Source organism: Lampetra planeri, chromosome 18 (assembly GCF_965212315.1).
Source record: "Lampetra planeri chromosome 18, kcLamPlan1.2.h2, whole genome shotgun sequence".
Lineage (NCBI taxonomy): Eukaryota > Metazoa > Chordata > Hyperoartia > Petromyzontiformes > Petromyzontidae > Lampetra > Lampetra planeri.
This window is the reverse complement of record NC_136124.1, coordinates 9053733-9079126: the sequence shown is the minus strand read 5'-3', so window position 1 is coordinate 9079126 and position 25394 is coordinate 9053733. Positions and strand designations below refer to the sequence as shown.

The window sequence follows — 25394 nt, the reverse complement described above, 5'->3', positions numbered from 1 at the left end:
GTTACTGTGCCTGACACCATTGCAATCATTGAAGATTTGGTCCAACAAGGACTGAATGCTGATGCACCGGCCCTGGTGATACACTGCCTCACCAACACTTACTTCACCTGGAATGGTACATTCTACATACAAGTTGAAGGTACCCAAATGGGTTCTCCCTTATCTCCAGTGGTAGCCAATGTTTTCATAGACAATTTTGAGACAGATGCCATCCAGACATCCATCCTACGTCCTTCTTGTGGAAGAGATACGTAGATGACACGTTCGTCATCTGGTCACATGGCCTGCCAGCTCTGGACCAATTCTTCAACCACATCAATTCCATACACCCAGCCATCAAATTCACCATGGAGGTGGAAAAGGATGGAAAGTTACCATTCTCGGATGATTTAATCGAAAAGAGACCAGATGGCTCATTGGGACACTCAGTCTACAGGAAAGCCACCCACACGGATGCCTATCTAAAACCTGACTCCCACCACCATCCAGCCCAGACAAATTCCCTCATAAAAAACTCTACACCATAGGGCTCGTTGCATTTCCGACCATTACCACCTAGTCAGTGAACTAGAGTACGTACACCAAGCCCTCAAGATGAATGGATATGCAGATTGCACAATCCGTAAAGCTGTCACCTTCCTGCCTCAGCAGTCCGCCTGCTGTATTTTTTCACCTGAAGACGATTGCTTGTGTTGCGATTGAAACGTCGTGATTTTTTTTGGTTTATTTTTCTATCTACGTGACTTTACCGAAAGACCCAAAGAGTATAGATATTGCAAGTTTGGCACATAGCATTCTTCATCTGTTGTCCAGTTGTTGCATAAGCAGTGTGTGATATACGAACTTACTCCTTGTTAAATTATAAATTAATACTTGTACCACGACACACACAGCATCATTGGAACCTAGGTACAAGGACTTTTTCACTATGGTCTGTGACCTTAAGGAGAAGCCTCTGTCAAGGATTCCGTATATATACGCACTTGCTGTGACTTTGTGTTTTGGTGATAGGGTTACATCAATGTGAGGGAGCGCCCCAGAATAGAGTTGACATTTTCATTGGTATTGGACTGTTGGGGGACAGAAGGTTTCTTACTACACACTGTTACTAACACGACCCGCAGGTTATTCCTTTCGTTACTGTGGAGCCAGGTACAGTTCACTTGTGAAACCAGTGACACGGGCTGGAATTTATTAGCCCCAGGCATTTCAGTTGGTGGCATGGCTACAGCAGGGGGCATGGAACAGAAAGGAATGGCTGTAAGCTGTTCTGAATGAAAACTATCCTGCATGGTGTCCCACTTCTATTATTTTTATTCCGTCATCATATTATAACCGTACATTATACACTGGTTTACTACATAGAGTCGATACTAGACGATCGTGGAGTTGTCTATTCTTGTTATTGTTATTACATTGAACCAATCCTGCTCAGTTGGGAAGGTCATACGCTGGTAACTTAATGCTGGCTAGCATTGGCACCATGGCTCGAACATGCTAAATATATCTGCCAGGTCCATAACTTCCACTGGCTTTCTCCTCCATGCGAGGAGACAGGTAAACGAGCACGAGGCTGCGTGTGCCAGTGGAGAGCTGAGTCACGGGGCGTCCCGTAAATACATCGGACCGCTGCGATGAGGGCTTGCCTGGCGGAGTGGGGAGGATGGTGTCGGGGCGGCCGGAGATTGAGTGGATGAGGGGATTGGGTTTTTGCCTTCCCCGTCAGTTGTGCCGCACATGCAAATGAGCAGGCCCCAACCTGTGGTGACATCGATTTGCCGGGATTGCGTAAGACCTATCGGCTGAGACCGTTGAATGCTCGCACTTGTCCAGTGGCCTCATTTTGCAATTTCAGGTTTAAACTCAACACGTACCAGAAAGCAGCCTACGTGATATATAATGTGCGTGTCTGAAATTTCGAAGCAGTCCTCTCAGGGTATTGGTTGCAGTGCCTTCACAAATGTAATTCTCCGTGGTTAATCACAAGCAGCTGCAAAGCTTCACATAAAGCAGTTGTTCCGTGAGTAGATATCGTCAATGTACAAAACACAATTTTGATTTGGGTTTATTGCAATTGTTTCTCTCCAGTCAACGCCAGGGCTGTGCATTGTGATTAATTCCGTAATGACTTTAATAAAGCTTCCTCATATTTTGGACACATTTCAAATTCGCCACACACTGTTTAAAATTAAATAACAAACATTCATTGCTAAAATATTTCCTTGCTTATATTTTTAAGAACATGTTTTACCCTGACGAATTATATGTGGACCAAAAACTTAATACGTTTTCATAAAATTATAAAGTGTTGGTAATGTCATCCTGCACTTTGTAGCATTTCTCTTGTTGCCGAAGTAATTCCAAATATTTCACGAGAAGCGATCCAAGGCTTTCACATTTCTCCTGGGCACCAATTGGTCTCAGCTGCACGAGATCATGAATATTGAGAGGGTGCTGTGCTGGGGTGACCAGGGTGACTGTGCACGACACATGGCCAATGAGCTGCTGGCTGTGATGTGGCCAGCCATGATGTGACACTGATGTGTCGACTGGCGTGGAAGGGAGCGGCTGGGTCATACGAGTTGGCCTCTGTGGCAGTTAAATTTGAGTCATATTTGTGATTGCCCAAAACGAATAACTGAACTACTGCTACCTACAATCCCATTGCAAATGAGTGTACTGTAATACTAAATCTCCATGTGCTCTCATCTGGTTAAATAAATAGAACACGTATTGGATTGTGTATGGCTGTAAAACAATACAGAGGGCTTGGGGTATTTTGCCGGTCATGGTTGATCAAAGTTGAACTTTCAAATACAGTAACGATATCTTAATGCGCAGCATAACTGTGATATTGTGTTTCTGCAAATACGTGATGCAATTGCTGCACGACTCTCCGTGTCTCTCACTATTCAAACAGACCATTATATGCGACTGATTTTGACACGAATGTTTTCAAGGTTCAAAGTCATAAATTAGCTCGCAGAGACAGAGCCAGTGCAATGAAATACTTTGCGAGAACAAAGAATGCGTGGTGCGGTTTACTAATAGGAAAATATCGGCCGCGTAGCTTTAATGAGAACCATATGATTGTCGCACCTTACCTAGGCTGTCCCAGATTAAATGTTGCATGTTTCTATTATAAATCCAGACATAAGTGAGGAAGATTGTTCTATTTTGTTTATTTCGTTTGGATGGCGATTTGTTATTGCGTATGGGCTCCCGTTTTGAGTGAAGCAAGACAATTAATTATGCTTGCACTGTATGATATTAATGTCCTTATACAAATTCATACTCAAGGGTAAGCTTAGAGATAAGGTTGGTTGCAAAATAGATATAAAGGGCCTTGGTGTGTATACTAGGCAGGGTACAGGACATCTGGGACAAACCTCCGTCCACATGTAACGTAAACTTGATTTGGATTTTCAGTTTTACCATGTCTGTTAGAATTACAGTTCTTATACGGTACGTCACCCGTCCATCCTAATGAACTGCTGATAGTCAGTCTTTGCATATGGTGTAACTAATTTGCTATATATGTTGACAAATCTGACCTTTTTACCAATGTGTTCTTCATCTCACGTCATGTCGCTTACCTTTAAAGTACACGAAAGAGTTTGGATTTTTTTTTCAGTAACTTATTTTCGAAAGATGTCAAAATAATGAAAGTGCAATACTTTCTGTAAATTATGTTTGTGAGCACAGCTTACCCTATTAATTAAATCTAGATGTTCAAATATCCGACCCGTCACATGTTTGCATGTACATCTCAGTTTCCATGGAGTCATAAATGAGACATTGTGGATTTGTGGTCCAGTTGTTTTTTTCCTTCATCTTCCCTAATCAAGAGATAACGGATGTTGTCCGTTCGACGCGAATCGAAGACATCACCACGGTTCGTGCCACCGACATGAGCAGGATCTGTGGCATTGGGCGTGCGGAGTCAATCGAGAAGCATAACGTGCCACTTGCCAAGCACTTAGGGCACATAAAATGCCCATAGCCGTAGGACATTTGCAGCAATTGCCTTTTAAAGCAAAAGGTATGCAAGCACAGTGTAAGCATACTTCCTTTAAGAGCATGTTGTTTTGCGTCAGTGTCATACAATGCGTTTTCCAGTGTTAGGGTTGACGATGAAATAATCTGATTGTGCTCGATTAATGTCTGAAATTGGAATGTACTGCACAGTCACAGGCTATTAAACATTTCTAAATATTTGTTGGGTGCATTTAGTAACTGAGGACAGTTTTTGTATAATTTACATAACGGTGGCCCCATATATAATTTTTCAGATAAATAATTACCCTCATTAACTGTGATCTATTTTTAAACGTGCTTGCCTTTTTGGGTGTTCTTGAACTTCATCTAAATATAACCAAGTAAATCTGAATCAGATGCTGTTAAACTTGTTCTAAATGGAAGCACTCATGATCACAGCCTCTGTGTTGAACACTTTTTCTGCATTCTCGAAAGGGCGCTCCTAGTAGGTTAGAGCCACACCAAGGCGCAATCCCAGTGTAGCAATGCCTCCTCATGTCCAGGTCGGGTATTGAACGCAATGGGACTTTTTCCTCAAGTTCCCTGAGTGGTCACTTTTATGCATTGCAACACACACAGCATGTGCGCATAAGCCGAGAGACATGTTTGCTTCTTTTTGTCCACCCAGTGATGTCACAGTAGACCAGCTGCAATGCACTAGATCTTGGAGGTTGATAAGCGTTGAGACTGGTGAGTGCTTGGATGGGCGACCACCATACACAGGTTGTTTATAAGCTGCGTGGCGATGTGGTGAGCAGCAGAGGGCAGTTTAACACGTTGGCTTTCGTGACCAATATCCACAATACAGGGTGTTTGAAAACGATGGACCCAATTTCAAAGCAGTATATATAACGATGGCAACATGTTACAATTACACAAAAAGTTACAAACGGTTTAATGAGTTATCACGTTTTACTAACCATTTTATAAATGTTCTATGTGCCCTCCACCTGCTGTACAGACAACATCGAGATGATGGTTGAATTCGTCCCAAATGCCTCTCAAAGTGGCTTCTTCCACTGGAATCACCGCTGCCGTGATTCTGTTTTTGAGGTCATCCAGATTAGTCGCTAATGGGGTCACAAAAACACGGCCTTTGACGTATCCCCACAAGAAAAAGTCGCAGGGTGTGGTGATGTCTGGGGATCTTGGGGGCCAAGAGTGTAGTGCCAAGGCTTGGGGTCCCGTGCGACCTATCCAACGTTGAGGCAGTGTTGTCTTGCGAATGACTGAGGCTAGAGGCTGTTTGTGCGCTGAGAGAGGCATCGAGCGGTAATCATTTGAAACTCTATGACCCGACGTCTCTATGCCCCGCCCTCTCAATGCCCCGCCCACCTTTCTATGCCCTGCCCTTTCAAGTGGTAAGAGTTTCATTCATGGGCGGTTCGTGGTTGCAGAGATATAGCGATTTCAAATCGGGTCCATATTTTTAAAACACCATGTATAGTTTTTTTGGGTTCGATCGCGTAAATATAAATACGCTGTTAAAGCCACCACCGCCCGACACAGACAATTACTGTAGTAAGGTTTGTCACGTAAACAGAAGATGCCAATTGGTTACTAGCAAGGCCGTAATTATAATATATATCCCCCCAATATTCAAATATGGTCAAAATGTCCCCCCCAATATATTGCTAGAAAATAGATTTCTGTTTATATGATTGTGGTTATGGTTGTGCTGTATTAATCCACAATCTCTGCCATTACATACAATTAAACAAGAAAAGGTAAAAAAAAAACAGAGGAATGTAATACAATACACTATTAGACATTATTGTAAAAAATTAAAAAAGTCCATCCTATGTGTTAGTGCATTTTTTAGATTTTAGGCAGGAAATTCGTTTTCAAATTTAGATTATTTTTTTTTCTGGGGGGGTTCCCCCAGACCCCCTGGAAGATTTGCCCCCCCCCGAATGTTGACTCCATGGCTACGGCTTTGGTTACTAGTACAGCACACCAGTGTGTTGGAGAGCAAATCCACAACAGTGCAGCAAATTCCGTTGCTCTGGCTATACTTTTGACCAGCATGGTGGATTATGGTTAAACGAACCCCACGCACCGCGCATGACGTGGAGAGGCCATGATCCAGCTGCATACAGAGCACACGTGTACCTAATGCGCGCACCTTCTCTAAGGCTCCTCTATGTCACTGTTTGGAGGGTTAAGTATCGGTACATGTGCAAGTCCACCGTTAGCCAAAACACGTGCGAGTGTGTGTTTGCTATGCGCCTGTCGAGCCGCTTGCCGTGTGAGTTACGGGGTCAGTCTATCCCCCGATGGTGACATTCCTCATCACATGCGAGTGCTCTCATACCCCAGAGTTTGCATACTCGTTTGAACAGCAACATGGCTATATACTCTTTGGTTCTTTCGGTAAAGTCACGTATGTAGAAAAGATAATAGATCACGACGTTTCGATCGCAACGCAAGCAATCGTCATCAGGTGAGACAATCAGAGCAATAGAACTGCTGAAGCAGGCGTTGTGTTTCTTATTAAAGTGTTTAGCAGTGTGGCCTCTCTCGCAAAACCAAGTGTTCATTTGAATTGAGCTGAATGAATGCATCAAACTAGCCGTAAGTATGGGTGCTTAGGCTATTTATATTGTTTGCTTGTGCGATATTGATCGTTTACGATGAGGGGTCATGCGATATTATTGTATTTATGTATTTAATACAAAAAGGTAAGGATTCCCCTATAGCTTGTAAGAGATTGTAGGGGCAAGTGCTGTTAGCGAGCACTTACGAATGCCGGCACGGCACACGAGGGGGTGGGTGGGTGAGCCTGTACCACGCCCGGCCACCTTTGTCTCCCTAGTGGCGATTATTACTACACACCGCCACCAGGTACTAATTTGAGGCTGAGTCGACCTAGGGGAGGCCCAGGACCGGTTCAGATTTTCGTCGCTGGTGAAACCACGGTGGCATCTAGATTTGAAGCTTTCGTGACTGCAAGAATTCATACTCTTAGGTTTTGTCGGTAAAGTCACGTATCACTTGATACAGCAATTGTGCTGACGGTTCCACCTGAAGACGGAAGCTTGTGTTGCTTCCGAAACGTCGTGATTTAATATTTTACTTCTATTATTTTTCTATTATTATTAATTTTTTACCTACGTGACTTTACCGAAAAAAACCTAAGAGTACACGGTGGCATCAACAACTTTTGACCGCTATGACTTCTTTATCTTGATCTCACGTGAATAGCAAGAGCTCATCCTCGGGGTTATTCAGCGTGGACACCGCTGGAGGGCGCAAGATGCCAGCCCGAGTGGTGATTGGCAAACGAGAAGGCGAGGCACCAGCTGGTAAGCAAAACAAAGCACGTTTTATTGCCAAAAAAAAAGAAGTTTCACCGTGTAAATTCGGACATTGTTAGAGCTTTAGGGATTAATTGGTGCCCGCGTCGGTTATCACCAGAGTTATACACACGTGGACAGGGATATATTTCATACACAAACGTAGCCTCCGTGTAACTCCAGTGATTATAACCCTTTGAATTGTATCAACAACTCGCATTCACGACTCAACGCCAACATTCAGCTTTGTGGACAAAGGTCTCGCATGCTTGGAAAAGTCCACTGCAGTAGCCAGTAGTTGATGATTATTCGCATTTAGTGACTTCATCCAACGGTAGATGCATTATGGCCGCTGACGATAAGCACAGTGTTTCAAAAGCGAGCAGCTTTAATCTTGATTCGTGATCACACACAGCATCATTGATTCTAGATTTGAAGCTTTCGTGACTGCAAGGATTCATACTCTTAGGTTTAATCGGTAAAGTCACGTAGGGAAAAATAAATAAAAAATTTCATAAACATAATAGAAATAATAATAGAAATAAAATAATAAATCACGACGTTTCGGAGGCAACACAAGTCTCCGTCATCAGGTGGGACTGTCACAGCTAGATTTACTGTATCGAGTGAGGCTAAATTCCTAGAGACAAGTTCTTAAATACAAGTTAAGGGGGAGGAGGGGGGAGGGGCTTATCTGAATGTGGTAGCCAATGAATGGAACGTGTTGGGGGGATGGGCGGGGCTAAAAGAGAACAATAGGTGTACAAGACGTCGTTATACCCCGTGTTGGTTGACAATCCAAACACAAAAAGGAGAGTACTGTTAAACGCTGGGGATGTCAACACTCGGTAAAGTAGAATAGTACCTGTCAAATAAGATGGTCCAAATATGTGTAGTTAAAACTTTTTTGTATGGTTAATAACATTAATAACATTAACCATACAAGAGCATCATTGATCCCCAAACTTGGGAAATGTGACCGGAGCTTCTTGGGTAAACAAGCATAATAATAAGCTATCTACTTTCTGGATGTTGGCTAGCTTGCCCACGAGCTATCCTAATCTTCTCCATCGGTGGATCTAATGTGTGGCACGGTCACAAGTTAATTCGTACAATCATCACGGACGGTGTAAAAGGCTGAAGACAAGTTGTGATTGGCAGTGTACAACTGGCTTAGTGGAAGACTTGAAGCTAATTCGGCAAATGAGGTATGTAACGTACATAGAAAGGGGACATGAAACTACGAATACAAACTTTTACATGGCGGTGAATTCTGCATCGCTTTCCTCCACGTGCCTCGGAAGCGTTGAATGCCTTTTAAATGAATGTTGCGGCTGAGTAAGTACTGTACAGTACTTAATAAAGACGGACAGAGTTTATGCATCAACGCTTTCAACGTTGATTGGGAATTGAAAAAAACTATACAAATGAGACGATAAACAATACAAAGAATGAAGCATTATCGAAGGAAATTGTGCCTTGGAATTGTGACGAATTATAAATTGTGGGGGACGGGGGGGCGTAATTGGGTGATTCATTTCTAGATACTGTACCATTTTGATTTGTCATGGCTCCCTAAGTATTGTTACAGTGTTCGCTCTATCTGGAGCAAATGTATCAGCAGAGTGGTCAAAGTTTCAACAATTGCATTGCCAATGGTGGGAAACCTGTAGAGGATGTTCTTTTTCTCCATAGTTTTTTGATGGGGGTATCGAAAATGGACCACCGTGTAATAACGCACATTATGCAGAATGTGAAAAATGCCATTGGGGAGTTTGGAAAATTGTGTGCCGGCAAATTAAGTGAGCATGGCAGGACAGTATAATAGTCCTGCAATATCTGCCATACACATAAGGAAGCAGATGTATTGGCAGACTCAACACTCTTTCTTCTGCCAAATTTCACTATAGAAGGGAATTATGACGTTTAATACAGTGGTGAACAGTGCGTTTGGCTACCACACAGTATCTTAAGCACAAGCTTCAGTGGAAACATACATTCACGCAAAGCTTAGATTGTTTTTTTTTAAAGCTGCATTTTACTTTTAAAGATGCAATATTATTCACGATCGAGTTCAAGAAATCATCATGGCCAATATCACTTGCAATTGCAACTCAATATTACTTCCTCCTGCTAGATTCCCATCGTAACTGCAAAGTCGACACGCAATCTCCAAGGTCCAGTGATCAGGTGTCACACCGTCATGCTTTGTATATGTTGAACTTCTTTCACACTGTACATAGCCAACCGTGATAATCGGAGGTGCGGGCCCTTCTCGAAGGTCACTGACCTCAGGGACCACTGCAATGCCTCTCTGGGTGACCAGGCCTCCTGTACGTGTCCCAACCATCACAATCTCCACGTCCTCCACGTCCTGGTTAAAGTAAGATGATATTGAACACTTTATGTTTTAGTGTTCACACTGTTGAAATATATCTTTTATTGTTTTTAACTTTTATATCTTACAGCATTTTTGTACGCGTTTCTTGTTATTTTGTGTGATGCATGTATTTACAATGTTTTATTTTCATTTTTATGTAATTCTGTAAAGCGCTTTGAGGTCACCTTTTCATGACAGAAGCAATACAAGATAAAGATTGATTGATATCTACATTTTGTTTTGTGAACTTCCAAATTGTTGACACTATCCTCGGGTGATATGTTTACGAAGGTGTAAAGTGATCTTCTATTTGGTACTGTACCCGTCAAATGTTATGAATTGGTTTAGATTTAGCCATAGCCGATGCCCAATTTGGACATCATAAGTTAATGTTAATATCTCTCTTATAACTAAGACCTGTAGTTTTTTTATTATCATGAATAGGCAATGCTCTGCTGCTATGTGCATTATTAAACTAGAGTGCCTTTTTCAGTACCCTTGGACAAAAGAGATGACATTTCTTTTTTCTATTTTAATGACAAAAAAAATTCAGATCTGATTTAATGTTCTCTAAGAATATTGGACATTTCTTTTTAGCAGGAGCATAATTTTTTTCACAGTAATTGAATTAAGTTTTGATGTAACATTGTCTTTGATGGTTTATAATTGTATGAGCAAAATTAACCAAATTAGAAGCTAAGGAATTTTATTTTCCTACAATTTATAATTCGCTTGGCATAGCTCAATTTACTTTTCTTTTCGAAAAAACTTACCTTTAATGACTTACTTTGGAAAATAATCTACCGGCAAAAATTATGTTGTTTGGATTTTTATAATGAAAGAAAATTACGTAAAAAAATGTAATTTGTTTATAAAGATGAGTGCAATCTCAAGGTCTTTTATTATTATTCTTATTATTATTCATAGGTCCTGGAAGTAGTTTCTTGTTATAAATTGCAGCACAACCTCCCGGCAGTTTCAAGAAACATGGAAAGCGTGCACGGCTGAGTTGCGGATGCTGTGACATGTGCGCCTGACTGAAGGTAGGTAAATGTTTAAATGAATGTAATTTCTATAACCCTAATAGTATCGTAATGTATTATAACGCACGGTTATTACAGTCATATAACGTAAACGGTCGATTAAAGTGTTATTACATTTTTTGCAAACAAAATATTTGCAAGGTAAGTTCCCCAAACAGTCATGTACTTGATATGGTGGTGCAGTTGTGTGCGCACTAACGGTGTAAACCTGGCGACCAGAGTTTGATTTCCTACCATGGCCAATATCAGTGGTGAGTCAGAATCAGAAAATGATTTATACTGAAGGAATCTGATGAGCTATGAAGCTTTTTTTCACAGATGTCCAGTCAGGGCGGGTAAGAACGTTACAACAACAAACAATACAAAAACATGACAGTACAATAGAGGTAAACAAATTGCCCAAACACATACAAATAAAACAAAACCATCCTTATGCTATCACACAAAGCCCACTGAGGTATTGATTTATTTTGCAAAAGCGACTTGGCCGCTAATGATAGCTCAACAAAGTGGCTTATCATTTTAACATCTGAACCATTATCCAGCAGTGAATTGGCAATTGGTGGGACATTTGTTTCTTACACATTAGCAAATAAGCATTACAAAGTTGATGTTGTTTTAACCTAAAAAAAATTTAATCTGAACCAGAGAAGTGAACCGCAGTCCTTCCCGTGTCGAGCAAGGCTGTTTAGTATGGGTTTATTATTTCACGCCTTGTGAGTCAACCAATTATCACAATTCAGGGTTACAATTTGTTTCAAGACCTGTTAACCATTGTGTTAATTTGACTGCAGGATCACATAATCCTGTTACATGTCACATACAAATTCAAATGTTTTGATGATTACGTGATTCTATGCTCAGATAATCGATAATCATCAATGCCTCTTTGAATTAGACCCGGGGTACAGTGTCTCAGATAAAGAAATTACGTTTTTTTTTATTGAAAGTGATTGAGGAGTGCACGCTCTGGAGATTGGCAGGCTCCCCATTTTAAAATTAGGATGCCATCTCGCCCTACAGCAGTATAGTGTGGTATGTGTGTTTAATAATTATTTACACTTCACTTAAAGCAAAGGTGTATTTATACAGAACATAATCTAATGTTATTTATAATGCTGGAGAGCCCTGAAAAAACTTGGTGACGCACGAATGCGACTTTCGTTGAGAGTAGGTGGATTCAGTGGATGAAAACATATTTTTTTTTGTTTGCTGCATGGCCAGCTCTGAGGAGGTAATATAGTACAATAAATATTACCAAAAGTGCATTTTAAAGTACTACTATGAGGATAGCTTGGGTTGCCTATAAAAACTAGGTGTTGTTTATAAAGTTTGTTTTAGGACGCCACTTTTGTTTAAAAAAGAAAAACCCAACAAATTCGCACATAAACCATCATAACCATCTCGGCCACTGTGCACACCGTGTAACTGAAGGCTCACCTGTTTGTACTCAAGTCTACATTCATGCCTGCCTGCTCAAACACACGTTCGGTAGTGCTCAAACACACGTTCGGTAGTGCTCATATCTCTTGGTTGGCTGCCTTGAACCAGCGGTGAAATTGGAGTGCATTTATTAATAGTTAATAGGTCACGATATCAGAACGCAGTGGTTTGCTTACATGAAGTATGTTCTAGGGTCTGCTATTGGATGGAATCAGTGGGAGCTCTGCTCATGAGTTGAGGGAACTTATCTGGACAGTGTTGGCTCATAGTGGATTGCCGTTGTGTACAAGAGCTAAGTTTGATTCTCGCTGTGGTTAAAATGGTATTGGTTCATAGATTATTTCCACCTGGCCGATTTACAGCATCCACTCACGTAATAATGTGAATTGCATATCAAAACACTGAACATTGCGAACTCGTGGGCAGCAGGGTGGTGCAGTGTTAATACTTGTGCCTCAGCAAGAAGGACCAGGGTTTATTCCTGACTTGGACACCTTCATGTGTGGAGTTTATATGATCTCCTCCTGTTCTGCATGGATTTCCTCCACAGGCTAAAATAAACAAGCAATGTAAATGGTCTTCGTAAAGTCACGTAGAAGGGAAATAATACAATAATAAAAATAAACATAATAAAATAAATTAAATCGAAATGTAAATGGTATTGGCCAAACATGCAAATGCTGAAATATTACCTGTAAATTGCTAATTTAGGATTTCACACAGTGGCAATATCGTCGCCTACTTGGCAGGACCCTTCTGAAAAGCTGATGAAGAGTCTTGATTTGTAATTTTTTTCTCATTTTCTCGTTAATCTTTTGCTTTTTCTGCCACAAGTGGCCACACAAAACATTGAGTACTGTCTTGTCCAATACTCCATTTCCTCAATGTTCAAAGGTCAATTTTGAAGTTTGGCTCGTGCATAGTATGAGCTGCGAAGTTGGATAACGCTTCTTCCATGAGGGCTTTTCAGTCAGCCATTGCCACTAGAATATCGCTTCCAAAATAACACATTTACACAAAACAAGCATCTCACCCTCATCAGAGACGTCCCTGTTGGGGTTGAAACCTCAATGCCTTTCCAGGGAGGCAAATACATTATCCCAAATTTTAATTGTTATGGCAAAATGCACGATTATAGTCAACTGGAAATAGTACGCTCCCCCAACACTGCAGGATTGGGCCAATACATTATCAAACATTTCTGCTTTAGAGCATCTAAGTGCAAAACTAAGGGACAGAGAGGAAGCTTTTTACCAAACATGGAACCCCCTTCACTACCTCTTCTCCAGTGGGTATTGATTCGTCAGAGCATTCATGAGGGCATTTAGGCCTACCCCCCTTTCCCACCCCCCTATTTTCTTCTCCGACAGGGGTATCAGAGCTTAGGAAGACACCAGGGGGTTGTAGAGTTTATTGAAACAGTTTATTGAAACGTGCGGTTTAGACAGGTTTCCATTGCACTGGATTGTGTTTGTTGGTGATGTAATGTGTTTGTTGCTGATGTCAGCCTCCTTTCATATTTTCTGTGTTTGCCTGAATCGTTAATAAAATACTTTTGGAGAAAAATAAGATATTTAGCACATTATGTTCTGTAAAGTTATTGCCATCTTACCGTGCTTTTCTGGAGCGGTTATTTCAATAATAATCTTTTGATAAAGACTAAGTTGGTAATGAAGTGGCCAGGTGGCCCAGACATCAGCGCACTGAGCCTGCACGACCGAGATTATAGGATCTAATCCAGGTAGCCGTTTGTGATTTTGGTTATGACCAAATGCACTTTCTCCAAATGTGTCGTTAGTGTTTCTGTGCAATGCTGAAATTAGCATTTTGACTTTGTTTTCAGTACAGAGCAGATAGATAATAAGTAGCTTTTTAATATAATCAGCATCACTTCAAATGAATGGTGTTATCAACATTCTTAAGATGAAATACTGAGCATGCTGTGTAATTTTAAGCATAATTTTCTTTCAGAAGGCCAGTGTGGGAGTGTGAAATAGGCTTCATTTAATTAAAAACAGCATTGATTTTTCTATTCCAAAGGCATAATACAAGGGTATGGAGTTGGAAGTAGGCTGCATAAACAATGTGTGGTGCATTGTTCAAGTTGTTCATGGCAAGCACGTTCATGCAGCGGTATTATATGTGCATGGCAAGCACGTTCATGCAGCGGTATTATATGTGCACGTGTCGGTGTGTTCTAGGAGAATCTTGCTTTCCCTTGTGGGTCACTATACAGTACTTAAATATTAACGAAGACTACAAGGCTTCATGAAATGTACCGCACTGTATTCCACCAAATTGTGTGATATTTTTGGTATTTATGTTGTTGGGCAAGTGATAGTATGACTATTGTTTTTTATTGTTATCAACAAACACAAGTATGTGTTTTATATAGTTTAAGATTTTGTTTTACTTTCTGATTGAGCTGTGTGAGGTGGCAAGGAGATGGCAGAACATAAACATGGATCCTTGGATCAGTGTGCGTGGTTATTTAAGTGTTGTCCGCTTCTGAAGCAAACATTAATGTAACTGGCAAGACATTTTCATGCGGGACCCTCCTGACAAAGAGTCTCGAGACTGGAGCGCTCTCTTGGGTAAAGGGAATTATTTGTATTGTAGTAACAAGCTAAGGCATATGGTGAAAATAATCATTCATATCTGTAAAATTATGAGAAAACCCTTCACAGCCAAAAATAGGCTGGACACAAATTGATTTAACACACATTGATGTGCATTGCATGTACATGTTGTATTTTTGGAACCACCAACTCAAAAGCTTGAGAGAATGTGGCCAACCAACGACAGGCAGCAGCTGTGTCACTGCTGCCTGTTGTCCACATTCCTCAGTTGTTTAGTTGGTCGACATTGATCAAATTATCACACATGCAGTTATTTTGAACTGGTGGTCTGCATAAGTTGAATAGAAACGTGTATACTTCATTTCTAAGGTGTAGTGATGATTGATAGTCATGAACTTTGAGGTGGAAGTGGGATAGTATATTGTTGGCCAGGTGCATGGGTAAGCAACGACATTAACCATGGAGATGAAGGGTGTCTTGAGCAAGGCACCCTCGACATGTTGTTAACCAGAGGGCTCCTTCTGTCCTTGTTCTGTGCTGCAAATCGAAACAACTTCTAGCAAATCACTGAAACATTTGTTTTGCAATTTTAGGTGAGGTGAGGAAATGTGCAAAGGAGTGTTGGGGGCAGTTTATTATTGGCTATAGTGACACTATATTCTTGTTTTTTTCGGTAAAGTCACGTAGAAGGGAAATAATAAAAATATAAAACAATAAAAATTCTCACGACGTTTCGACTGCAACACAAGCAATCATCATCACCTGATGATCACCTGATGAGGATTGCTTGTGTTGCAGTCGAAACCTCGTGAGAATTTTGATGATGATCAGCTGATGATTGCTTGTGTTGCTGTCGAAACGTCGTGAGAATTTTTATTGTTTTATATTTTTATTATTTTATAATTTCCCTTCTACGTGACTTTACCGAAAGAACCAAGAATATGAATCCCTGCAGTCACGAAAGCTTTAAATCGAAAATTTATAGTGACACTTTTCAGGAGATAAATGCCAATGTCGAGGTCTGCTAGCCACGACGAGAGGGAGAGGGTTGGTATAGTTTTTCTATTCTTCTTCCATGTAAGGCGTGCAGACTACAGTGGGTTACTATATGGGAGGTGATTAAAGTGTACGCATGAGGGGGATCGCATTAGAGATGTGTATGTGCCCCGTTGAATGGGCTGCTGGGTAAAGCATTGAAGGGTGTTAATTATTGAATATACTTTGAAACCTCCCAAAATCAGAGATTCTCTCTCGTTGCTTTCTTTTCACAATTTAGTGAATTAATCATCAAATTACTACAAACTAGTTATCAATAGATTCATTAACATAATTCTTACTATAGATGCAGCCATTGATATAATCTTTCAGACACTTGTCAAAACATTTACTTAATGTTCTATATATATACGCTGTTATATTTTCTGAATATTCATCGTTGCTGATGTGCAGGCTGGGTCTCTTTCCTGAGACTTGCTGTTTCTTGACTTTCCTTGCTGGTTGTATTGATAATCTTACGTTTTCCTCTCTGTATGCCATGAGGGGTGTAGCACGCAAGTGCAGGGGCTCATGCACTTTGCTCTGAACCCAATGACTTTGTACGCCTTTTGGCGTCATCTGGTCCAACACCAATGGAGACTAGGCTCTAAGAAAAGCTGTCTCGGGTGTGGACCAATCAACTTCAAGGACAGTGCATATCATTATCATCAGAGTTGTTTCTTTTTGTTTGCATTTTGACAGCTTGTGTTGTGGTTATTGCAAACATGATGTCTTGTATAAAGGTGTCAGTTTTTGTACCAGTTGAAAGGGTAAAAACCTATTACTACCCAATGAATTGAGTTTGGTTCCTGACCTCGCAGGCAATAATTAGGCAGCAGGTTGGCGCAGTGGTAACAATCATGCCTCGCAGCAAGAAGTACCTGGGTTCAACTCCCAACTCAGGCACTTTTCTGCGTGGTGTTTGTATGTTCTCCTCCTGTCTTGCATGGGTTTCCTCTGGATTCTGAAAAAAAAATATCTAACAGATATTGGGATTACACACAGCAGCAACACCATGCCCTACTGAAAACAATTAGCAGAACCCTCCAGAATAATAGTCTTGAAACTCAGTGAGGCTTATTTGGGTAAACAAGCTTACATATAAAAAATTAACCCGTAAAAACAAAGTTTTTCACTATAAATCCTTTATATGCGTGGCATCGGTTTTATTTTATTATTCATTTCTGTTTTTTCTTGAGTAAGAGTTTCATTTTTATCACATTGGTATTTTAAATTAAATATAAGGAAAGTCGTATATAAGGATTATAAGGTTTTCAGTTTTTGTATGATTGTTTATATTGTACATTTTTGTTGTTTTCTTGAATAATTTTCTGTGTTTAGGAAAAATATATGATTGTGTTAGTGAAATTTTTTTTTTCCTAAAAAGTGGGAAATTTTTGAAAACATTTTTCGCGAAAATAAATTGTCACGCACAACGAGTCTGTGTGCAAAATGTCAGCTGGATTGGATCACGGGAAGTGGGTTAAAAAACGACCGAAAGATTTGCACGGTCGTAAGCGCGCAAGCAAGCAAGTGAACTTAATATAAAGGATTTTAAAATATAAAAAAGCAAGTGATGTTTGATCTAGTACAAAGCACCCCTTCACCATCACAACCCTTTAAGTTATTTGGACATTTTTTAGTCACCATATGTGGAGAACAATGCTCCAACAGCCCCAATGACAGGCATGGCAGGGGCAGGCCTTCATCCAGCAATGGATTCACATAGGGATATACATTATCATATAGATTGTGTTATTATATGCAGGAAAACTTCCATGAGTCTCAATACTTTTTCAGGAAGGTTCTGCCAAGTGTTCGCAGTAGGGGACGATGTTGCTATCAGTAATCCCAATTTAGTCATTCATCTTTCAGCATTGGTATGTTTGGCCAATACCACTTACATTGTATTATTTTTAATTTGCTATGGGAGGAAACTGGGAAACTCGGAGGAAACCCATGCAGAATAGGGGAAGGACAATACAAGCACCAGACAGAACGGTGCCCACATCCAGAATCGAAACCAGGCCCTTTTTACTATGAGGCACAAGTGTTACCACTGATGACCATGATGCTTGCGGGTGATTCTTTGTTTATCAACAGGGCTGCATCACCCTTCTGCACCCTCACATGCCATTCACCAGTTATGAATATCTGCTTTAACCACTGGTTGAAGGAATGAATAGTAGTTGGTTAGTGTTAAAGGCTAATTCCCAAAACATTAATCATATGTAATGACTCCATTATTCAACTAAATACGATGCTTTTATCAAAAGCCATGCAGGACATTCGTGGTCTTTCGTTTAATGTATGGAAAAGTCAAAAAGTGTCTGTACTCAGATATCAGAATCAGAATTTTTATTTATCCTGGAGAAATCCGATGAGCTATGAAGTTATTTTTCACAAAAGTCCAGTAAATAATCAAGTGGCCCTTGTATCTTTTAACATCCAAATCCAGTGGCCTGATTACATATTCCCCTGGCAGGTGCCAGTCAGTCACAAATTGGTTGCAAGTTTATCAGCTCTGGATGAACGGCGGATTTGAGTTGACCCGCGACCGAGATTTAAATGCACAATGTTACTTGTATGAGATGCGTGCTTTAAACCACAGTACCAACCAGCCGGATAACCACAGTGGTAAAGGTAGAAGTGCAGCGCTGCAATTACTCGCTCACGCCACGGCAGGCAGAAGTTGCCTCTGCACAGCGGGAACACGAGAGACAGCCCCTCTGGAGTGTATTTTGGTCGACTCTTTCACACTGGCCAGACATACCAGAGTACTGTAGAAGTAATCCACATAATCTTTGAATGGCCCTCTGTGTTGAAAGTTGTACAGGGCGCAATACAGGAACGAGTGGGCGATTATCTCTTTAACACCTGTTCTTGTGTAACGCGTGCAAACGTCAAAACAAAGTGAAAAATAATTCAGAATGGAGATTCACCAATGCACAGGCTGCTGCTATTGCTTGCGAATTTTCATAACGGAATTAATCAGTAAGATATCGCTGATTAATGTATTTAAATATATGCATAACTATATCATTCGATTTCTTTAAATAATTGTACTAGGCTCAGTAATATAATTTGGCAGGGGTGCGTGTTCATAAAATGACATTGATTTATGCTCAAATTACTCCGTTGTAGGTTTATACGTCTGGAATGTTATTAGGGTTATAGGCCATCTTTTTAATTGGGATTTATTTTGCTTTAGTTTAATCCTGAATGAAAGCTCTATGCCTGACACAAAACATGAATTAAACTGTTATATTTACTACTGTTATAAAATTTTAGTGGGGAAATTAGGATATTCCATAGTTCCAGTGTTTGCTACACAGCCTTGGTGCATCTTACGTGGAGTTGGTGTGATAAGCCAGTATTTTGTCTATGGATCCGTGTGCAAATAGATCACACTAGTGTATCGTGTTAATTATTTTCTTGCAATGGAACTACAGACCACAAGATGGCCTGCTTAGCATGAACATTCTAAACAAAAAAGAACATTTAATCAGTACATTAAAAAAAATAATACTGCAGTGGCAAATATGTTCTCTTGCATCTTTTATAGAAGAATAAAAAAGTAGTTTTAGATTTTTGTTCAGAGGTTTTCCTTGTTTTTTTTTTTATCGCAAATCTCATTTTCACATTTGGTTAATATTACAACCAGATTAAACCACTTACAACATAACATCTCCCAGTGTGCTGGCTAAGAAATTCCTTGAGAAAATAACATAAATATTTCATACGGTGTGTGTTTTTTCTTTGAGACCCACCGAGAGAATTGACTAAAATACAGAGTTTCATATTTGGGGATTTCTTTGCTCTGACTACTGTTATTTGAAACCGGATAGCTTTGTATGTGTTGTTGTCTGGTCTTGTGGAACAATATGTTTACTGGCTCCAGTAAGAATGATGCCAGATTATTAAAGCACTGAGGTGGTTAAGTGCGTACAGCGACGGCTAATGCCTGTGTAATCTTCTTAGGGGAGTGAGTAGAAGATCTTTTTAAGACATTGATTCGTAGCCTCGTTGTTTACTAATATGCCTCTTTGAGATTTGGATCATTATTTACTCGCAGATATTTCATACATTTAATAATCCTATGATGGTGTGTGTGCTGAAATAAATGCAATAGTAATTTATTTAAAAAATAAAAATTGTGAGGATATTTAAGATCGTGAAAATAAAACATAGAAATTAATTGAGATTTAAAACAAAGGTATTTTATGGATTGAATGCAAAATATAACTAATTGATTTGAGAATTAGGATTTGTAGAAAAAATATCCGTAGGCTATAAATATAGATACAGTTCATATGTGTTATTTTCAGAAAATGTTCTGGCGTAAAGATCTAACATTCCTGTCAAAGTAGCTTTCATTTAAATTGCAAATTTGGCAAGCAAAGGCAGTATAAAGGCACATCTTAATTATTACAATATGCTAAAAACGATGAGTAAACATGTACTAATTAAAGTTTTGTGGGTAGTGGACTTTTTTTTCCCCTTAAATTCATGAATGAAAAATGCCATTTTTAAAACTCCCACCTTGTGCCAACTAAGTGTTTGGTAGGTTAAGGGATAAATTATTCATCTTGCTTCTCCTGTAGAACACAGCACTAAGCAGCACTCACACGCGGCTGGACTGACAGCCGTTCATGCAGATGATGCCTCCTTGGCCCCAGCAGCTGAACCCAGAGGTGGTGGCGGTGCCAACGCGAGAACACACTCGCAAAGCGCTACGTAACGCAGCGAGTTTGCACCGAAACGATTGCCATGGCAATTATTGTTCCTGCAAGAAAAATCAAGCCGCATTAAATCAAATATCTAGCTTTTACTTGTTCACAATACATATTAAGCCATTGCCATTGTAATGCATTGTATTACTAATCGTACAAAACAATCCTTGGTAGATTAATGAGAATTAGAGCCAACAAGACGTAAGTTTGCAATTACACACGACGATGTATTCTGTTGTCTGCGTGACAAACTTTACACGCAATTATAAGCTTTAAATAAAGCTGCATAAAACTACCAGGGATGAGCGACGATCATTGATATTGATTTGGCACCTCTTAACGTGACTGTTGTCTCCTCCTGCTCCAACGCAGTTGGTAACATCAGTGCTGACATAAACTAAATAAATAAATAACCACCACTGGCTGGCAGCCAATATAGCGAGTAGCAATGGTAAAAACCCAAGCGCGACTTTAGGAGCAAAGTTTGATGCGTTTACCCACCGCCTGCCAAACAAACTGTGAGCACAGAAGCCACTGGCAGTGCCGCGGTGTGACGGCACCGGCAGTACACAAGTAAGGAGGTGTTGGTGGGTTAGAGACAGCCCCGCAATAGTTGAGACCTCTAAGCCACTGCCCCCGGAAGGAAGGGGGCTTGGAAACTACCAATCTTACATTAGGAGTAGCTGGATTTATAAGTGGCTGAATATTGATGTCGTAGCGAGAGGGAATTTTTTTTTTGTTTAACATTTTTTTGCGTGCGTATGTTGTATGCGTGCGTCGATCACAGACTTCGAGGGAGCATGGCAGGACCTTTCCCAAAAGCCTCGTCGTTGTCAAACCTGCTGCAACAGGTGGAGGCGGCCACATCTCCCTCAAGCAGCCTGGGGGCACAGAGCCAGAGGCAGTGCCGCGAGGGCATCATGAACCCCGGGCCCTGCTCCGAGGCAGACCGGGGCTTCTGCATCAACAACAGGGACATGCCCATGGCGGCGTCATCATCGTCGTCCTTCAGCGAAGCACACGGCTACGAGTACTCCGGGGCCTCGCTTTACCAGCCACTGCCTCCCTCGTGCACAGAGTTCTCAATTGGAGCTCATCAACAACAACATCAGCACCAGCATCACCAGCACCAGCATCAGCAGCACCACCACCAGCAGCAGCAGCAGCAGCCACAGCAGCAGCAGAATGGAGTTCTGGGCGAGGGGCAGAGTTCCCATCTCTCTTATCTTCCGCCCTCGACCGAGCTGCCCCAGTACGTGCCCTCCAGCCCCAGCGCGTCCTACAGCATGGAGCTCGGGGCAGGGCGTCCTCACGGCTACGACCCAGGGCCACAGAGCCTCTACAGGTAATACAGCAGCACTCAGCAGCAACTAGCTAACTTGCTTGCCCCGTACTTCGAGCGAGGCTAAAAATTCGCTCCTGAGCGGGCATGCGTTTATTTCTTTGTCTTTGCGTGTTTGTCAGAGTAGGAGCCGTAGTGCTATAGGTAGCGTACTGCCCGATGAAACCGGCTGTCAGAGTTCTATTGCTGCTCATGACCAAAACCAGTGGAGAATATGTCAACCCGTCCTGGGCCTCTCCCCTCCACCACCCAGGTGAATCAACCTTAAACGAGTAAACTGGTGCAGTAAACATCAGCTCTGGGGAGACAAAGCAGACCGGACGTTTTAGCCGTACCATCCCTTCATGCCGGCCTTCGTAGGTGCTCGCTAACAGCACTTTTCCAAACAGCATGTGGAGGCTGCACGGGGGATCTTTTTCTTTTATGTTTTTACAAGTATAAGTTTAAATGTTTTCAGTATCGATATGGCTAGTATGTGTGTTCTTAGCTTAATCATGGTGATCAATGCACCTTAGAATATTAAATTTCATCTTTAGTTGGTGATGTTTAGAGAGGATTATTTGGATTTTCTGCTACAGGATTTACAATTTAAATAAATTACCGTCCCTTAAGTTATTTTTTATAAATGTATATCTTGTTAATTTGTTATATTCACCAACCTCCACTGACTGGTGTGATAAGGTATGGTCAGACAACCCCAGCGAGCAACAAAATGTGGTGAGGTCGTCATCCAGCAGTGGATTGATGTACTGCCATTTATGAATCCTGTAATTTATTGTAACTTTTAATTTGCTCTGGCTTAAATGTAGACTTTGGGTAGGCATGCCCTCTCATCCAGTGACATATTGTTATCTCATTTAAAACATTCTCAACCCTACATCAATCAATACGTATCACTGAAATCACCATGGTCTTAAAGAATTATCAAACATTTTAATGTTAAAGTCGACCTTCCAAATTCGTTTTTGCCATGTGTTCATCTAAAACTATTTAGATAAACACATGGCAAAGACTTTGAACTGTTTGTATCAAGTGGTATGCATTGATTTTGCTATAGTCATTTGGAAATATTACCAAATGTTTAATTTATACGGTGACTGACAAACCGCAATGTGGCATTGTGTCTGTGCCTTCAAGGGCTCGCACACACAAACAGGTTCAGATACAACACCCGTGAAATTCACTGATACATTCATTATGATGATTATTATATATCATGGTGCAGTATCTAAGAATATTATGTATTTTAAACTATTTTTTACATGGGCATTATGCTCACACAAATATACCAACAGTTGTAATGATCACTTTTGATTGAATATTTAAAGATTGTAAACACACTCATACTCGTACACGTAGAACAGTAAAATGTTAATTTGTAAATAAAGGAGTTTTAAAATGCTATCCCCCATGTCAAATAAGCACGAATATAAATTACCAATATGTAATAACCCATTCCGAGCCATACGATTTCTGTGGATGATTATGGTGAATATACAGCTGAAAATTTGAATAAAAAGCCTGTCGCAATATTGCCATTTACAGGTAATTATATGTTTAAAGATTATTTGTGTAATATAATATCTCACATATACGGTGGAACAATAACATTGCAAGTAAAATAGATGATAATGATCTCGTGTACGAAATGGTATAATTCAGCAACAATATGAGGGTGGTTTTAGTCATTTGCAGTCTGGATACAGATACTATAATGGGAAAGGGGGAATGTACACAGCAGCATAAAGTATATGCAAATATATGAATTAAGTAAATGGGTGAAATGACTTGAGATTAAGCAGAATCAAAACTCAGCAATAAATACACTTCATTAAACGGTGGAAAGGAGGTTTAAATATGAACCGCAATGAAAAGAGTAATGGCTGCTTCCGTGAGAATAATGGTGGTTGTGAGGTAATGCAGTGGACAAGAGCGGGAGAATGTAGAATTGTGGATGAGATGATAGCATGAGCAGTGGTGAGGTGATGAAATATGCTACAGACAGAGAGAGAAAAAGTAAGAGTGATGATCAGAAAATATCTCATCAACTGGACAGATTCGGATAAATGCCGTGACTCTCGTTCTATACGTGTGAACGAGAACCATGAATGAAACCCTCTAGTTTTGAAGGGAGATTGATGTACTACTATATTTCATGTAGAAGATTTCTTGTAGATTTGGCAGTGGAGTGGCTCATTTATCGGCAGAGACATTAGGTGTTACTAAGGTAGTCATAAAATGTATTACAGAACTGACATTGTACAAATGCATTGGATAGCTGTTTATATATTTTTATCAAGTTTGCGATTAACATTAAGGATCATTATAGAAGAGGCTGTCCAAGCTATTCGGCCAGGTGGCTCAACGATAGCGTGGATTGGCTCGCAAACGGGACGCTGCGAGTTCAAATCCTGGCTGGGGATTGACTCAGCTTGACTCAGCCCATCATCATTCTGGGGTCATTTAAACAAGTACCACATTGTTGGGAAGTCAACATGGCTTGTCGTACCGTGAGACTGATATTTGCCATAGGAATGGGAAAATACATCACGTGCTTGGGACTGTAAACAGGAGATGAGCACCACCTTAATGCTCATTCGAGGTGGATATTATTCTGGAATGTTTTTATATTTGTCAAAGGAGACAATACACCAAGCTCTGCCAGATAATGCATTGTCAGGCATGAAATATCAAAGCCAAATCTTTAGAAGTGTCATTAATTGTGTACACATTCACACATCACTTCGCTGTGTGTATGCACGCGGGTCAAACATTCGTTAGGAAAACCCACAAGTGCTTTGATGCCCCAAGAGGTTTCGGATTAAAAAGGTAAAACTTTCCCACCAAATACAACACAAACAATAATGTCCTGCCATGCTACCCAGTTTTCCACCAAAAGAGCCACCCACCTTCACGTGTAGCTGTCAAAGTGATACCACAGCCTGGCACACTGTGATCACTGTGACACATGAACAGCTTGCCAGTGTTGTTTTGAACGCTTTACATTCAAGCGCGAGCGTGGGGTGAACACGTGGACATTGCGTAGTGCTCACAAAGACGCACACGTTCTTTGAAAGCTAAAACACATTGCATGCGAAAGTGCACAGTGTCCAAAATAGAGGAGAGAATAGGAGTTCATGTTGCTCAAGGTGGCCTTCATCCTATGAGGTTGGTGCTCACTCAGTGACCATTTTAATGTTCATGATTTACCCACATCTTTGTTGATTTTATTATGTGTTTTACAACGGACTATTCTGCATAGGTGAACCTCAAAATTGATCCAGCTTTAACTTAATGGAATCTATTGGGAGACAAGACCTGCCATTTTGGGACTGTTTGATATCTACATTTATTGAGATTTGTTAGACTTTTAACTTGCAATGACATGGCAATCTATGATATTATATTTATTTTAAAGACAGAAATGTCAATCTCAATAACAGCAGCATCAATGATTAGTCGTCATCATCACCAGCTATGAACAATCCACTGCTGGATGAAGACC

General features: G+C 40.6%; 1 protein-coding gene across 5 annotated transcripts in view; it reads left to right on the top strand.

Moving 5' to 3' along the window:
* Window positions 1–8107: 8107 nt before the first annotated feature.
* Window positions 8108–25394, top strand: part of LOC144723618 (estrogen receptor beta-like) — an 87978-nt gene continuing 70691 nt past the window's right edge. Inside the window, exons 1-4 of one of the 5 annotated variants that reach the window (XM_078602492.1) lie at window positions 8108–8542; window positions 9616–9717; window positions 10691–10757; window positions 21335–21892. In XM_078602492.1, coding sequence (XP_078458618.1) covers window positions 21348–21892 — 545 coding nt within the window. In that variant the 5' untranslated portion in view covers window positions 8108–8542; window positions 9616–9717; window positions 10691–10757; window positions 21335–21347. Of the gene's footprint in view, window positions 8543–9577; window positions 9718–10641; window positions 10758–21187; window positions 21893–25394 lie in introns of those variants that run through there. The other 4 variants (XM_078602491.1, XM_078602489.1, XM_078602490.1 and 1 more) reach the window with 4 other exon arrangements.